This window comes from Melanerpes formicivorus, unplaced genomic scaffold (genome assembly GCF_026170545.1).
Source record: "Melanerpes formicivorus ecotype bairdi unplaced genomic scaffold, bMelFor1.0.p_v2 SCAF_1, whole genome shotgun sequence".
Taxonomy (NCBI): Eukaryota; Metazoa; Chordata; class Aves; order Piciformes; family Picidae; genus Melanerpes; species Melanerpes formicivorus.
Window position 1 is genome coordinate 27,051,421 of NW_027142353.1, and position 16,672 is coordinate 27,068,092.

Below are 16,672 nucleotides of genomic sequence, written 5' to 3' on the forward strand. Positions count from 1 at the left end.
CTTGCTTGGTGGGGCTGTAGCAGAGGGCAATGGACTGCAGAAATTACTTTGACTCTCAAGCAAAAGGATGTGAAAGTGTTTACTCAGGAGTGAAGTGTTATGAAAGAAAATAGAAACTGCGGTGCAGAGGTTGAACAGTGATAACTTTCTAGATCATCCAGTCTTATCTGCAGGGAGAAAAGGACACAAACCTATTGTGTGTCCTGTTGCCTATTATCTGTTAGTAATGGTAACAGTTTTTCCAGTCAACATTACCTGAAAATATTTGTCCAGTGCATCTTTTTTTTTTTTTTTTTTTTTTTTTTTTTTTTTTTTTTGGTGCAAAGTTGAAGGTCTAGGGAAAATTGGAGATTGCAATGGAAATGTTAATAATTATTTGTAGAAATTTGGAATGGAAAGAAGAGCTTTTGCATAAGATTGGTACTTTCTTGATCTGATGCTCTGAGTTAGACTTGCATTCCTTATCATTTTTACTGCTCTGCTTCTGAAAAACAACAGTAAGACTGGCAGCAATGACAATCAGCCAGCTAGGACACTGGTTGTCACTTATTTTGGACTGATTGTTTAAAGTTCCTAATAGTGGAAGTTGTTAGGCAATCACAGGAAAATATTCAATCGCTATAAATAACTTATTGTAAAAGACAATTAAAACTTGTTATTAGGACTGATAAGATCATTCATTTTAAAATTGATTCACCCTCCATCTCATTAAATCCAGTAAGAGTTTTACTCTGAGGCCTCCAAGGTTGGCTGCAGAAATTTTTCTAAGCTTCATGGTAATAGTGTTCACATTTCTTTGTAGACCACAACCTTATATAAATCCATGGTGTTTTGCAGTGCCATCTTACTTAAGTCTTGCAGCTCATTAACTTGCAGATTCATAACCTAAGGAGGATCTAGATTTATCAATGTAATATCTCTTATGATACAATTATTTGTTGCTGTGGAATATTGGTGGCTAACTGTTGTCATATAGATGTTCGAACCACCCCAAGCATAGCTTCCAGGACAAGATATAAGCAGGCAAAAGACCTTTATTACGTTATACAGCAAAGTTATATACTCTATCAAGATGCGCATGTGTCACATCTTAATTGGTTATTTTCTACTGGCATGTGTGTAATTAAGACATACAATGGGCAATCTAGGGGTGGATTGTGATAGTTTCAGGCTGTGTCTTTAAGAAAAGGAAAATAAAAGATTGTTCTAGACGAATTTCATTGGTCAGACGTGAGATGTACCCTAACAATATCTCACATTACTTTCTCATTCTGTCTCTTTCTGCTGGCATGCTGGCTTTCTGCTGGTTTTCTCGCTGGACAGAGACCTCTTATCAGCTGACCTTAAGATAAGCATTACTAAATTCTTAGCTATGCTTTTGAACTAACTGAAATTTCCCTAACATGTTCTCCTTTCTCTTTTCTTCCAAGTAACCAGAGGGAAAAGGGAGGGAGAGAGAGGCTGGGGGGGAGCTTTTTGCAAAAACTTGTATAATATTGTAAATACTGTATATTTTGTACATATTCATTGCATTCCATTATTGCCTGTAAAATACAGCTTTTTCATTTGATTCCCCAACTGAGTTCAGCCAAGCTTTTGGTGATATAGGTAGGTTAAAGCATCACAGATGTTTACATTATTTTCTGAGTCAAAGACTAAACATAGCCTTCTCTAATTCAAGCAAAGGTAAGTCTTCCTTACAGTCTTCTAAAGCTATCTGAAAACAATCTCTTCCCGCAGTTTACATTCTTTTCTGAGTCAAAGACTGAACATAGCCTTCTCCAATTTGAACAACGGCAAATCTTCCCCACAGCCTTCCAATGCTATCCAAAACCAGCCTTCTCCGACAGCTAAGCAGGGGGTATAATTATATGGACTTGCTTACATAAAGATAATATATGATATGCACAGCAAAAAGACATGTTGTTCTGCTTAAGGAGATCTTTAGGCAGACAGAAGTGAAGAAGACTGGTTGCAGATACTGGCACACCAGTACACACTTGTATAACAACCAGCAAAACTGTCTGCTTCAAGGATCTTATATCCATTCTCCACCAGGTCTTATGACCAAGGGACCACAGAACTACAACAAGCAAAAGACTCAAGAAAGTGGACTAAAAGGTTCTTTTCCTAGATCCTGCAGAGCAAATGCCACATGTGATAGAGGAATAGACTATATCAACCAAACCACAGAAGTCTCTGAGGGTATCTTTTGGAAAATAGGTAAATAGGTATTTACTGTCCTGTTCTTCTGTTAGCTAGTTTTATCTCAGAAATATTATGGATCATAACAAAATATCGGCCCGGAGTCCACAGTTAAATTGTCTTACCAGGCAAAACAAGAGGCACACATCCACTCTCCTGTTAGGAGCAGTCCTTCAGGCACGAAACAATGATTTTGGGCTCAACCAGGCCAGGGACTGTACTTACAGTTGTGGACCATCCTGGTTGTATTGATCAACACAAGATACTGGCATAGATGCAGGAGGGAAGGCAGAAGGGCCAGAGGGATAGGTAATGTGGTCACCCTGAGAAGATCTTCCCATCATTGTCCCAAGGAGGTTGCAAGGAAGTTGTAGTATGTGTGGGCAGTCAGCTTGTCCATCCTTTTCTTCTCAGCCGCCTTTACTGTGCTTCCAGTGGCAAAATATACACACAGGGATGGAGTGGACAGGTGACCCTCACCATGAGCAGAAGCATTCAGCTTACATGCTGAGGATCATGTATGAACCCATGTATGATCTTCCCTTTTTCCTAGTCATTGTCTCCTGATACAGTCTGCCACTCCTCCCAGTTCCCAGCTTTTGGTAGTAGTTTTCTCAGTTGTTAAATGTTAATTCTGCTGAGTTAGCAGAGACCTAGCATAGGAAGGGCATGGGCATGGTCAACCCATGATGCCTGGAATGGGCTAGAGTTTGGTTACACAGGCAGTTGTGCTGGCCACTGGGAGAAGACAATTCCCATCAAAGGTCTGTGCTTGTGCTCAGATGCCAACAGCCAAGTTTCCTTTTTGTCCTTTCCCTCCCTGTGCTTACAAATGCAAGTTTATCAGGTGGATATGCAGTTGACTAAAGGAAATAGCAAACAACTCTGAGTCTGAGGCATGCTCATATACAAATCTGGCAGAAGAAGCAGCATGAGCATGGATGTAGAGGAGTTGTAAACACCCAAGCAAAACAGCCTGCCTTCCTCCCAGGTCTTCCTCTGCTCTCTCCTGCAAGTGAAGTTTCTGCTGACCACAAGTCCTGTGTCTACTGCCAGACAAGCCAGCCTCTTCCTCACATTTTTTCTAGACATCCAAGAGAACTCTTCCTTGCAAATGTGGAGTCTGGATTCCTGAAAATCCTGCAGGATATAAGGAAGAGCCAGCAACTGAGTAGACTGGGTGCTCTTTGGGCAGCAGCTAGTGAGGCAGGCAATTCTGTCATGTACTCTAGCAACATAGCAAGAACTTGGTAGACTTTAATGGTTAGCCTTTAGGGATAAATTAAAGGACTAGTAATGTTTCATAATTTGATTTTAAACTGATTTCTAATGGTTTAAAAAAATTACTTATCTTCCAGCATTGAAAAATACATTGTCTTCAAGACAAGGCATTGTTACAAGCCATTATTTAATTTTACTCACAAGGTTCAAATTTCATTTACTTTAGAACAGCAACTCCATTAGGTAGCCAAGTGAATATAAACTTGCCAATGACAAACAGAATCCATATGTCTATCAGGCTGACAATGAATGATATATTTTTTCAGCAATATGTGAAGTGTTAGACACAAAATTCACATTGGCAACTAAAAGATTGCTTTAATCCTATTATTTAAAGGGCCTGAGCTCTTACAGAGTTCAAAGTAAGCACAGGCCTAAGAGGATCAGTAGCCAGGACTCTACTTCAAAGAGCACAATCTAAGCTTATATTTTCTATCATAATATATGTCTGAGCCTATGTCTCAGACCCTCTTAATTTATAAGCAGCATATATACAAACAGTGGCTGAGCAAAAAAATGTGTTGTCCTACAGAGGATCTTTCTGCAAAACAGGATGTCCCCAGTCACATTTAGATCAGAATGGGTAACTATTTCTACTTACATCAAAATATGATGAGTCTGAATTAAGCTGGGAAGTGATCTGCAACTATGTGATTCTGAATTCAAGGCAAACGGAATGGTTTGGGGAACAATAGGTCTAAACCATAACAAGGGTGCAACAGGAGCCCTCAGGGAAGAGATGGCTGTAACAAAAAAAAAAGAAAAAAAAATTTTTTCTTTTGCTCCTGTGTTTACTGTGAGGAACTTGGAGAAGTTCCTGCAGCTGGATACTTCCTTATGGGGTTTGTCAGAGGAGCTATTTCAAACTGAAGTGTCTGTAGAAGAGGTATGGAACAAATAAACAAAATTAATAGGCAGAAAATGTTATAACCAGATGGTGTTCACCCAAGAGATCTTAAAAGGACTCAAGGATAAAATAGCTGAAATAAAATAGTGCATGGCTTCTTATTTAAAACAGGCTTGAACTGAGCACCTGAAATTAGCTGCTACAGTGCCAGCTTTTTTAAATAGTCCTAGGACAAAGTGGGGGAACTAGAGCATGGTGAGTTTGATACTCTTCTCTATGCAGGGTAGAGAAGATGGATAAATATGCCACATTGAAAGAAATTCAGTGCATCTTTGTAAAGGGAAATCATGCTCCACAAATCATCAGGTTCCTGTAAGATGATAAAAAGCCTATTGATATGGGAGGCTTTTGATTGGCAACGTCTGCTTGTTTGTACTTTTCCATGTATGCAACAAGGTTCCTCATCAAATACCCTTAAAAACATTTAATCAGCTACAGGATAAGAGGAAGATCTTTGCATGGATTGCATAAAATTGGTTGGAAGATAACCAGGCAGTTCTTGCAGTAAAAAGAGTTCATTAGGAGTTTAATAATGGAAAATCTGTAAGTCTGAGAAACAGAAGGATCTTAGGCAACAGGATGAGTGGGCACTGGAACAGAATCTTAAATGGAATGTAGATAAGCACAAAGCAGTACATGTGGGGGAGAAAGTCACTGTAGCCATAAACTAATGGTTCTGATCTGATCATCTGGCTGTGAAATGTGGGGATTATATAGGTTTATAAAAAGCCAAACAAACAAAAAAAAACCCAACTCCCAGCTCAGTGCTAAAAAGCAGCCAAGAAGCATCTTGAATGTTGAAGTTATGGCTACTTCATCTGAAAATGTAAATTATGATACTGGAAAAAGTTTGGGGAAGGATGTAAAAATACAGGGAGTAACTTTCATACAGTGTGACTAGGTAGGATGGGACTAGGTAAAGATTGACAAAGACATGAGCAGCCTGTAAAATGTGACTAAAGATCAGCTGATCATAATCTCTGTAAAACCCAAGAGGCATCAGATGAAGCCAGAGGGTAATGTGTTCAACATTAAACCAAGGGGGTGGTTCTACAACAACAGAGATACCTGTTAAGAGAAACGTTGAATTTCCTTTCATGAGACCAGGAGAAAACTGTGCAAGTCTGTGGAAGTGATATTCAGTGTGGGTACTGCCTCTAGTTGAGAAACCCAAGATTGAGGAAAAAGACATTGGAGGCTGGGAGAGTACTATAAGAAGATATCATTACCATCTGTTTTCATTTTCTTCTCAAGTCACTTCTTAAACCCCGAGAACAGGATAATAAGTTAGAGGAACCCGAACCCTTCTGCTCAACAATTCTCATATTGCTATGGTATGATCTGAATACATAAAAATTACAGGTTCTGCCTGACACTAGCCATCATTTACAAGCACTCATGTTAGGCTGAAAGCTATAGTCTGAATGCCTGCCTCTTTCTTTCTACCATCTTTGTTGAACAGATAAAACTTATGCTCATTTGACTTTGTTGGTTGTGGAAGTCCTAACATTAATCCTTAAGGGTAGATTAGACCAACATCAGCCAGGAACAAGTTAGATGCCATTCCTGCCTTGGGAATAAATTAAATTCTTGAAGTGTTTGCCAACTGCTCAGTTTTATAAACCTTTCCTTGCTCAGAAGCTCCCTGAGTCTCTGTCTGGCTAGTAAGAGGAAATGGTAGTTACAAATGTTGCCGTTGACTATTTCTAGAGGATCATAAGAGATGTCAAGGATGCAGGTGGAAAATGTCTTAAGGGGAGCAGAAGCAAATTATACACACAGAAGTAAGGTTTTGGAGAAGAAGCCATGAGTAGTGGAGAAGTGGGAAGGTGAGGGTTCCTTGAAGGGAACTTTGCCTAAAAACACTCAAGTGTGCTGAGAATACTATGGGGAATACTAGGCATGTGAGCTATTTTGTACAGGATCGCATGTCTTTTGTGCTATCAAAAACACAGAGCAATTGGGGTTTTGGAGCAACCACAGTGTTCTTGTTTCATATGTCTGAAACAGCAAAATATAAATCATGAATATACTAAAATGAAGAAATCCTAAATTACAGGGTAGTGCCAGTTCGGAAGACCATCAGTTACTTCAGACTCTGTAGTAATTTGACATCCCAGGTTCCATCCACAGATGCAGGGAACACAAAAGCCTGTCCACACTGTCACACTTAGAGCTTCACATGGCAACCGAACTGAATCCAGAGTAAAGGAGAAATGCAACAGCTCCTCAGTATAGGTCATAGAGTCAACCAGGTTGGAAGAGACCTCCAAGATCATCCAGTCCAACCTATCACCCAGCCCTATGAGGCCCTAAGTGCCTCATCTTGTCTTTTCTTGAAGACCTCCAAGGATGGTGACTCCATCACCTCCCTGGGCAGCCCATTCCAATAGCAAATCACTCTCTCTGTGAAGAATTTCTTCCTAATATTCAGCCTGAACCTCCCCTGGCACAACTTGAGACTGTGTCCCCTCATTCTATTGCTGGTTGCCTGGGAGAACAGATCGACCCCCACCTGGCATACAACTTCCCTTCAGGTAGTTGTAGACAGCAATGAGGTTTTCCCTGAGCCTCCTCTTCTCCAGGCTAAACAAACCCAGCTCCCTCAGCCTCTCCTCATAGGGCTTGTGCTCCAGGCCCCTCACTGGTTTCATCACCCTTCTCTGCACTATCATCATTTAGAGTCAATGATTACTCACCTCTTATCAGTGGTTGAATCTCTTTGCTTCCCAAAGATGTGCCACCACACTCCCTATCCCTGTTTGCAGATTAACAAACTCTGTGTTTAGAGAATGCTTAGAGTCCAAAGACATGTGAGGATGTCACAGATAAAAATGTTTCTCTTCTGTTTCCTTAAAAATAGAGGCATCATCTGTTCTTTACTGAGAGGGAAGAGAAGGAATGGTTAGGAAAGTAATGAATGGGAAAACTATATTCAACAGTAAGAATTGTTGCTTTCCACTTACTTTGTCACAGCTCTCTGTGATTTCTTCTTCACTTGGTCAGCAGCCTAGTGAGGGCTCTCCAGGTTGGCTGGCCCCCTTGGCACAAACATCTGCTGCTTGGGGAGATGTTTGACAGGCTTCCTTTACCCTGTGATGGCTTTTATGTCTTCTTTTAATCTGTGAGAAGCTGGGATATCTCTTCAGCCTGTCAGTCCTGTAATATGGAACTTTAGTTTTCCACACTGTTGAAAACCCAGCCATGACAAAAAGGGGGTTTCCTTTGCAGATACCAGTTCCTTAAAACCCTGGCTTGCTCCTTGAAGCATCCTTTGGTGTGCTTTGTCTCCTCCTTCCTCAAGAACCCCTATTGTGGATCCCTGTGATCCTCAAAATTCACTCCCAAACTTCATCAGTGTCAAAAGCTGTTTGTCACCATAGCTGACACAGAAAAAAGCAAGAGCAGGAGGACATAGCTGCCTTTCTGTCTAGGTTATTGTCTGCAAACCATCACTCCATCTCAGACATCCATGGAGAAAGATGCAATTACATGGGCAGTGGCAGATGACAGGTTAACTAGTGTCTCACTGCTACATTCCCTTTGAGATACCTTTTTCAGGAGGTGGATTTCTCTAAGTGAAACTGTCTCTGACTGGATACAAAAGGAGGTCCTGACATTTAAAAACCTGAACAAAATCTTTGTCCAAACTGATCATAATAGTATAAATTAGTTTCAGCTCTATCCCAGATTGTACTATCAAAGACACAGCCTTGAATTTGAGTCAGTAGCATCTATCGTATCACATAGCAATATATTATCCTATTGAAGATAATTTTTCCCATACAAATCCAGAAGCTCTTTGGTGCTACTGAGCCACAGCACCTTTCTCTAAAATTCACAGAAGGAAATGATTTAAGACTGCATTCAATCATGGAAACATTTTTGTTTTCAGATTAGATTGGTGTTTCTAAACCACTAAACTTTTCACATTGATTTAGGCTAAACGCTCCCCCAAAAACAAAACCCAAGGCAGAGAGACTTTCATTTTATGTAAAGTTCTGTATCTGCCTTGGCTGCAGAGGTTTTAAAGGATTGTCCAAAGGTAACCATCATTTCTTCATCAGTGTCTGTGGAACTGTGAGACTTTTTGCTTGGTATTTCTACTAAAGGATCTCATCACCTAGGGGAAGCAAGCAAGATCAGAATGTCGTGGAAAGCCTTGTAACTGGGAGGTGGAAGGGGGAGAGGAAATAGACACACAGAAAAATCTGTTTGTCCTTGGCATACTCCTCATATGCCTGAGGGAAAACTACATACTGAGAACATCTTATGAGAATGAAATTTCAGAAAAAAACATTGCCTAATTGTTATTTTAGTTCCAATGAGCTAAAATGCAATATCTGTATGAGTCTATACTACTTCTAAGTAGTAGTGCCAAAAAGAGCATTTCTCCAGAAGGCACCATCTTGTATTCTATGGATGCTTGTACTATACAGTCCCCAGAATCAGAATTCTGATACAGAAACTTAATATTTTCCAGGATAAAATAGTGGTGGAAGGAATCAGTCAGAAGCCTTTTGTAGACCTTAAAGTGAGCTTTCCACATCCTCTGCCTTCTGAGAGCCATTAAAATTTCTCTGTGATTCAAAGTGGGGGAAATAGAAATATTCCACTTCCAGCCATTTCTTTCTATTATTTTTCTTTGTTCATTCCTTTCAGACAGAAAAGGAGATAAGTGCTGAAATGGTTGTTACTCCAGCATCATCCCAGCAGCTGAAGTGAGATTTCTGAAGGATTAGTAAAATTGAGAAATCCTGCTATGAAAATACTTTTTCCATCTTGTTTTCCATATGTGAAGTATGACCTTTTCCATGTTAGAATTAAATTTGTTAAAGCACACAGACCACTGAAACACAACTAATATATGCTATGCAAATGCTGCACAACTGAGAAATACGTAGGCTATAAGGTAGGTTTCTAAATCACATGATGTTACTGAATGGTACTTGTATTTGCAAGCTTAAATGCAGGCACTGTCTTAGAAACATTGACCCCCTCGATTTCATTGGATTTTATTCTCTGAAGCCTTGAAGATGGCTAATGTGTGCTGAGCTAATCAGAAACAAAGAAGTGGAAAACCAACTGTGGTGGTTTAGGCTGGGTGCCGGCCCAGATGCCACTGCATTGGCCACACCTGGGAGGTCCTGAAAGGGTCCAGCCCAGTGGGTGGTCACAGGAAACCAGGTATTTCACCCATAATGCCTTGCTCCTCTATAAAACATCCACGCGGGGGTCTTCTTGCTCTCTTTTGTCCCTTGCTGCTGCCTATGTAAAATAGTGTGAGCCACCTTCCTTGTGCCTGCCCAAGCCCAAGGCTGGGTTGGAGGTGGGGGAGGGGAAGAAAGAGCCCTGGGGGGGGGGGGGGGGGGGGGGGGTTGGGTGTACCCCCAGGTAGGGATGGGACATTCTTGGGTGTGTTCTGGGATCTGTCTCTCTTTGTCACAATGCTTATAGTTTTCTGTAAAACTGTCACTGTTTTTTTTCCATTTAAACTTTCCACCATTTTTGCAATCTGTTTGTCTGAGTCTTTCTTTGCCTGTGGTGGGAGAATTGGTCTCCTAAACCACTACACCAACCAACCAACCAAAAACAAACAAACCCCAAAAAACAACCAATCAAATAAACAACCCCCCCCTTCACTTAAATACGACATTTGCCAGTGAAAATGATCCCTTCTCTTTCACCATCTCCATTTTCTTAATCTTTATTAAGGAAAATTGGTTTTCTTCCTCTTGGTGGATTGATGCTATTGGGAAAGAGAAGGGACGGGCAAGGGTTGTCAATTGCTGATGAATATTTACTTGTCAGATAAAAAGGTGAAGTTAGCAGGGGTGGGTTGAAGGAGGATAAGAGGTCCAAAGTTGTCCCAGCCAATGTCTAGTAGTGTTTTATGGAGTGCACACACCACAGGATGAAGGAAGAAGTGGTCTGGTAACCTTTATCCTTTTTGCATCTCCATGCAGTCTTGATGCGGCTGCTGAGTGTCCAGTCCCATAGAGAGCCCACAGATCCTTGCATTCTGAATTGGCAGAGGCTCTTCTGCCTTCAAGGAATCAGAGATTTTAGATTAAATCAGACAAAAATTATCTTCCTAAAGCCAACCCATTACTTGAAACTGCTAAATTCAAACATTTCATCTGGAAATAAGTATATATTTTAACTTGCAACCATGGTAAATACTGGTATTGTATTTCAGCAGGTCGCATAAAAAAATTCTCTGGCAGAGTTGCTGCCATGGCTGACAATGGACAGACAAGAAAATGAAAATATCATGGAGAAGGAAAAAAAAAAAAAAAAGAAAGAAAAAATCAAATAACACTTTCAGAGTATTTTATTTAGTTTAGAAAGGTTTGGCAATAAATTGACTCAAATAGCCCAAATCTAGTCATCTTCAGGCCCAATCTTTCTTCTTTCTATCACTTCAGAATCAGAGCTGTGGTAAGAACTGTAACTAAGACAGGAATTAGTCATTATTATTGTCACTGTGAAATAGTTAATAAAAAGGAAATAAGCATGGTGATGATGATGACGACAACGCACTAACTAGTTCTTTGTAAATTTGCTAACAATTCACACAAGCGCTTGGCTGTCCTGAGTACTGTATTTACAGACAGTGAAACTGAAGAACAGAAAGATGCAATAGATGCGATGTCTTGTCCAAGGGCATCCAGCAAGCCAACGATGGGCCTGGAAACCCAACCAGCAGTTCTCCAAAGACATAGATCCAGCTCTGTGTTAGCTCAAGGGCTCACTGAAAATTGCTCACTGTCTGGTTTAACTCACCTGCCAGTGCCAGAGCAAATGCAAGCTTTAACTGCCATAGGATCAAACACCTGAATTCCCATATGCCCATGGTTGGTCTTTCATGGCGCAAAACCTGTTTTGAAAACACAACTGCAAAGGCTGTGGTGACACATTGACCAATGGGTATTGCTAGTCATCCAAATAAGTCACATCTGTAAAGAAGGTTCTGCTTCTTGTAGAGGAATTAGGAATGACACTTCCTTACCATTTTATTCTATTTTGTGTAGAGATGAGATTGACATTTCACCCCATTCCAAATATGTGCACCATTCAGGTGCACAAAAGGACAATAAGTACAGTTCTGGCATGACTGTATTTTGTAGAAGAAACCCTTAGCCAATCCATATGCACACCTGTACTACTGTCTGAACACCATCATCCAGCTGTCCAACATGAAAAGACTACCTTGCATTACCTTGGTGCAAAACAATAGCAAAACTGTCTTGGGCTGATGTGGTTTATATTTTTATCCTATGGTTTCCTCTTCAAGTTGAAAGCATTCAAATCAAAGCAGCTCCCCTTGGCAAGCACCAGTCATTACTGAAGTACTACCCTGAATTGCCTTTCCACGCTACCCCTCAAATGGCAGAGAGCAGACATCTCCCCTGTGCTTCTGATTCAAATTCTTCCCTCTGGGAGGTTTCTCAGGACCCTCCCTGTTTTGATTAACGGAATGTGTTTCTGCCATTCTGACAGATACATGAAATTGGATTTTGTGGCAGAAAAATTAGTTTCTGGTTACAGGAGGATTAATGGTTCCCCCTCTAACATGCCCACTGGCAGGGCTCTTCACTGGGTCCTGAGCACATGCTGAAACAATCTGTTCCTTTGGCTTTCTCTTACACAAGGGGGTTTTGTCTGTTTGTTTCATTAATTTCCCTGGTTTTCTTATTTTTCTTTCTTACTATGGGGGAACTATGGTGGAGAGAAACAAAAATGGGCTCTGAATGCTTGTTAAAAAACACCTGTACACTTGCTCCTCAGAAAAATGTGCACCACAAAGGAGAAGAGAGACAGGTGATTGTTTCACTCTTCTCTAGCCAGGGCAGTAAGCCACAGCAGGCAAAACAGCCAAAGCAAATAAAGCCTCATACCAATTTTCATCAAATACTTTATTCTCTCAGCCAGGTGAAGAGCCTACCAATGTTTGGGTTTGAGTTGCTGTAAAACCTTGCCTTCTGTAATGCTCAATCCCTTGGATTTAGCAAAGATACATTATTAATAAGCATCAGGGGGGTAGAGAAACAAAGGCTGGAGGAGGAGAGTGGGAGCCTTTTTTTAGGAAGGGGGCCAAGAAAGACAAGATGTTTAGGAGGGGGAAGTATCGACACCCTTGGAATAGAGAAACTGTCGAGTGCCAGCTGCAGAGTGCCTAAAAGAATGAGTGTCTCAAATCCTTTTGTCTCCTTATATGGTAAAATGATAGAGAGGGGTTTCACTAGGCTGGGAAAGGCAGCAGCCTCTTTCCACACAACACTGACTGCAGAGCTGAAATCCGGAGAGCTGCTTTTCACAGGCAGTAGAAAGCCCTGGCTAGCTGTACAGCTCTCCTCTGCAAGCAGGCCAGTGTGCTCTTTACACATTTGTTAATGGATGTGACCCTCTTCCCTGGTCCAGGAGGTGACAGTAACTGCCTGCCACTGTTCTGTAAGTAAATATCCCTTTTTTCCTCTTCCCTCCCCACTACCCAGCAATATATCCTTTTAAAGGTGTAGCTTTAAACAAAGGGTGCAGAAAGGAGTGGGTCGTTTAATACTCAGTGGTTGTTGGCTAAGGATGTGAGAGAGATTGTTGGTCCCCCTTTCTCCTGTATACAGTGTGAACAGTGTGAAGAGGTAAAAATTGACAAATTTCTTATCAGAGCAATTATTGCTACATGTCTGTCCATAAAGTGACACACCAGTGAGGCACTGGCTCATTTGATATGTTACTATTTTTAATGACTGTATTGTGCTGTATGTGTAATCCACTGGGGACATGATAAAAAGTAGAAGCTGAGGTTTTAGATTCCATACACCTCTGTGCACACTCCTGCTACTAAGCTCAACAAAGGAGCATTTTTGTGCTGGAGCAAGAGCAGATGCACATGAAACAAAGGTAGCCTTTCCTCTTCACAGACAAGCACTGTGAGCAGATTGTGTGCAGGAAAAATGGGGAGCCATTGGCACCATGTTTCTTCTTTTTGCAAGGAGGGAATAAATTAGAGTGCAAATCCCAATTAATTGCTCTGAATTCCTTTTTTTTGTGCTTCTCTCTGCATGCTAGTGTGTGCAGCCACAATAACCCAGGTCCTTAATGTATGCTGTCTAACATGAATTTCTCTGTGCACATAATAAAGGAAATACTAACCTTCATTGTCTGCATTGATGACTGTTCTAAACTTTCTGCTTCCCTAAGGAGATACAGCTTTTATTTAGTTCATCAGATACCTGCATATTCCAGCTTTGCTGTGTAGAGATGTACAAACAGCCAAGAAAGTAAATCTTACAAAATCTATATATCAGCAGCAGTCAGACAGTCTGTTATTGTTACTCCCCTGGCTCCTATCTAAAGGTCTCTTAAGACTGTTGACTGACACTGATACTACCGCTATCTGTAACTGTAACTTTTATTGTTGGCTATACATACTTGTATGCTGTCTTGAATAGGAATTGTCCTAGAAGGGACCGACAGAAGGCTGCATGTTGTTAGATACATGCACCTGAATGTGAAGGAATGCTATGACTAAAGTTGTCGTTTCAGTTTCTACTATGAACCCTCTTTCCATCAGTTCATAAATTTATGGACTCGTCAGCTTTTGGCTAAAATCTTCTGTGCCTTTTAGTAGCCAGATGGCAAACTTTGAAAATGAGTGCTTCAAGCATTTGGATGGCAGAAAAATAGTGCTGTTTGTTTGTTTATTTTTGTGGGGTTTGTTGGGTTTGTGTGTGTGTTTGTTTTTATATATTTTGTGTTATTAAAACATTTTCCATGTGTTTTCTGCTCCCATACAGAAAACTGGGAAAGGATGTGCTCAAAAGGCTGCTCTGTCAATAGAGCCTGTCTATATTTTTAACCAAATTTGGAGGAATAAAGGAAAAAAGGCCATGAGGTACTATTTTTATTAAAAACGTTGCTATGGTGGCACTAATGTGCCCAAAATCTGACCAGAGTACCAGCAAAACTAGCTTTTACCCTAGCCATAACATAGCGATCATTGGCTTCCAAGTCCGCACATGGTTGAGGTGAGCAGGGCAGCTGAAAGGACACAAAACACTACTGCTGAAAAATCATATTTGTGAAAGTTACCTGATATTCTGATCTGACTAGCAGGCCTGAGGTTGGGGGTGAGCCCATTCTCCAGGTCTTTTGAGAAGATTCCAAAATGGCAGAAAGGCTGGGGTAGAATATATTTATCCTTGATTCTCAGAACTCTGACGTATGTGTTCCTGTTGGAATTAGCAGTGCTATGTGTGCCAGCACGAAGCAGTCACTTGAAGGTTGTTTGGTTTCACAGCAAAACATTACCAATTTTTGTGAGACCACTGCTATTGCACAGCAGCAGCTATACTGTGTCAGATACTGTATGTATATGCAAAGCTCCTGCCATGAATAACATGCAATGGTGATTCCCAACTAAAGTATTTGGCTGCAGATAAGGCTCTGTTTCCTACCTACAATTACATGCTTTCTTAAGTAAGCCCAGGGAAGCCTTTTCCCTGAAATCACATCTTTCCTGTCCACACAGATGTCAGTGTTCCCAGCTGGCACACTTTGCATTAGAAATAAATGAGACAACTCCTTGAATCACAGTCATCCAGGATACCATCACGCTTTATCAAAAAAATAATAAAGTTAGTGACAAACTACAAATCCTGCAATTGTAAGGGAAGGCAACAGTTTTTGCTGCATTGCACTGCAAGTTCAAGCTTTCATCCCAAAATAAAAGGGTGAGGAGAGCTATAAAGACCTATATTCGTATGAGTGACTCCTGGCTCAGCTCTGCAGGCAAGTGAGCCCTGAGCCTGGGAGCCAAGTCTTACTTGTTGTTGTCCTTACCTCCTTGACTCACTCAACTCAGAGAAGTCAGGACATTCAGAATTAAGGGAGGATGAGATAAATGTTAACACCATCGACCAGAAGAAATGGTTTCTTCTCCATGAAAATCAGCCCCCAAACTGAATGTCTGCTGCTGGCATGCTGCCACTCTTTCAACATCCCCACAGACTAGCTATATGCAGGTTTGAGGCCCACTCATGTTTCTCTGATGGATAAACTAATCTTGAGCCTCTTCATTTTCTGGATGGTGCAGCATTATAGGCAGTCACCTTCCCTCACCTGGATACTGCTTCAGAGATTGGGGGTCTCATAATTTGCATTTTTAGACTGATTAATTCTAATGGTGTAATTTTAATGTTTCATTTACATATGTATAGCTATCTGTGATGCAGATTCACCCCAGGTGAGTGTGTGAAATAGCAGGGTAATGACAGGTTTCATGGAAATAAATCTTGGATACATTGACAGCCACCGAAGCATTAACATTTCAACAATACTAATTAGCTATATATAGAGAAAGTGTTTGATTAAAAACCACTCCAAGCTTCTTTTATAGCTGAACATCAAAATACTCATGCCAGGTGAAAAATTTACACTCCTAATTTTGTCCCTTTTCACATATCCTTCTGTATTATGTTGGACAATATTAACTAGGATGTTAAATGGCCACTGTACATACTGTAGCATGCTGTAAAAGCATAACCCTGACTTTAAGAATATTAATCTCTCCCTTTCACAGCAAATTTTCAAATTTCAAATTCAAATTTGTGAAACCATCAACCACAGCAGAACAAGGCCAAATGTACTTTTGGGGGTGAGAGGTAGTTCTAGACCCTTGGCAAGCACAAACACAAGGACTCAAAACACACCCCTTTTTACTTCATCTTGCATAGTAAAAGTAGTGAGTTTCCTAAAACTATAAGATATCTGTAAGTATTTAACTAGCTCTGTTTTGTCATTGCTCTGAAGTGCTCTTGAGATTCAGAAAAAATCTTCAGAGACCACGATCCCACCTCTGATGAATTTTCTCCCTCCACATTACACTATGTATCTCTCCATGATGGACCCAACAACTTCCTTCTTCAGTTAGAAAGGACCTTGCCTACAAAAATATTACCTATACTCATGTCTCTCTTTCTTCTGTACTTGCTCCCACATCTCTTGTGTCCTACAAGTACTTCGACTCAACACTAATAACACTGCTCTCTGTTACGTGTTACTGTCTTTGCACTGTGTCCAGTCTCCAGCATCAAGCCCTAGCAGACAAATTGGACCAAACTGGTTTCACCCAGGTGTAATCAAACAGTTTTGCTAAGATGTGCCCAGCTGAATGGGTACCTCTGAGGTTTATGTACTCGCCTTTGCCACATTTTGGAAGGCCAGTGGCAGAGCAGCTGAGCAGAGAAGTACGGGTGCCACCCAGCCGCCAGGCAT

The 16,672-nt window shown here is 40.9% G+C and overlaps 1 protein-coding gene across 5 annotated transcripts in view; it reads left to right on the forward strand.

Moving 5' to 3' along the window:
• The window catches only part of FHL2 (four and a half LIM domains 2), a 72,693-nt gene that overhangs the window by 24,226 nt on the left and 31,795 nt on the right, over positions 1–16,672 (forward strand). Inside the window, exons 1-2 of one of the 5 annotated variants that reach the window (XM_068137755.1) lie at positions 12,667–12,847; positions 14,194–14,291. The exons of 2 other annotated variants lie outside the window; for them this stretch is intronic. In XM_068137755.1, the coding sequence (XP_067993856.1) occupies positions 14,287–14,291 (5 nt within the window). In that variant the 5' untranslated portion in view covers positions 12,667–12,847; positions 14,194–14,286. Of the gene's footprint in view, positions 1–9,065; positions 9,306–12,666; positions 12,848–14,193; positions 14,292–16,672 lie in introns of those variants that run through there. 2 more of the 5 variants (XM_068137771.1, XM_068137762.1) reach the window with 2 other exon arrangements.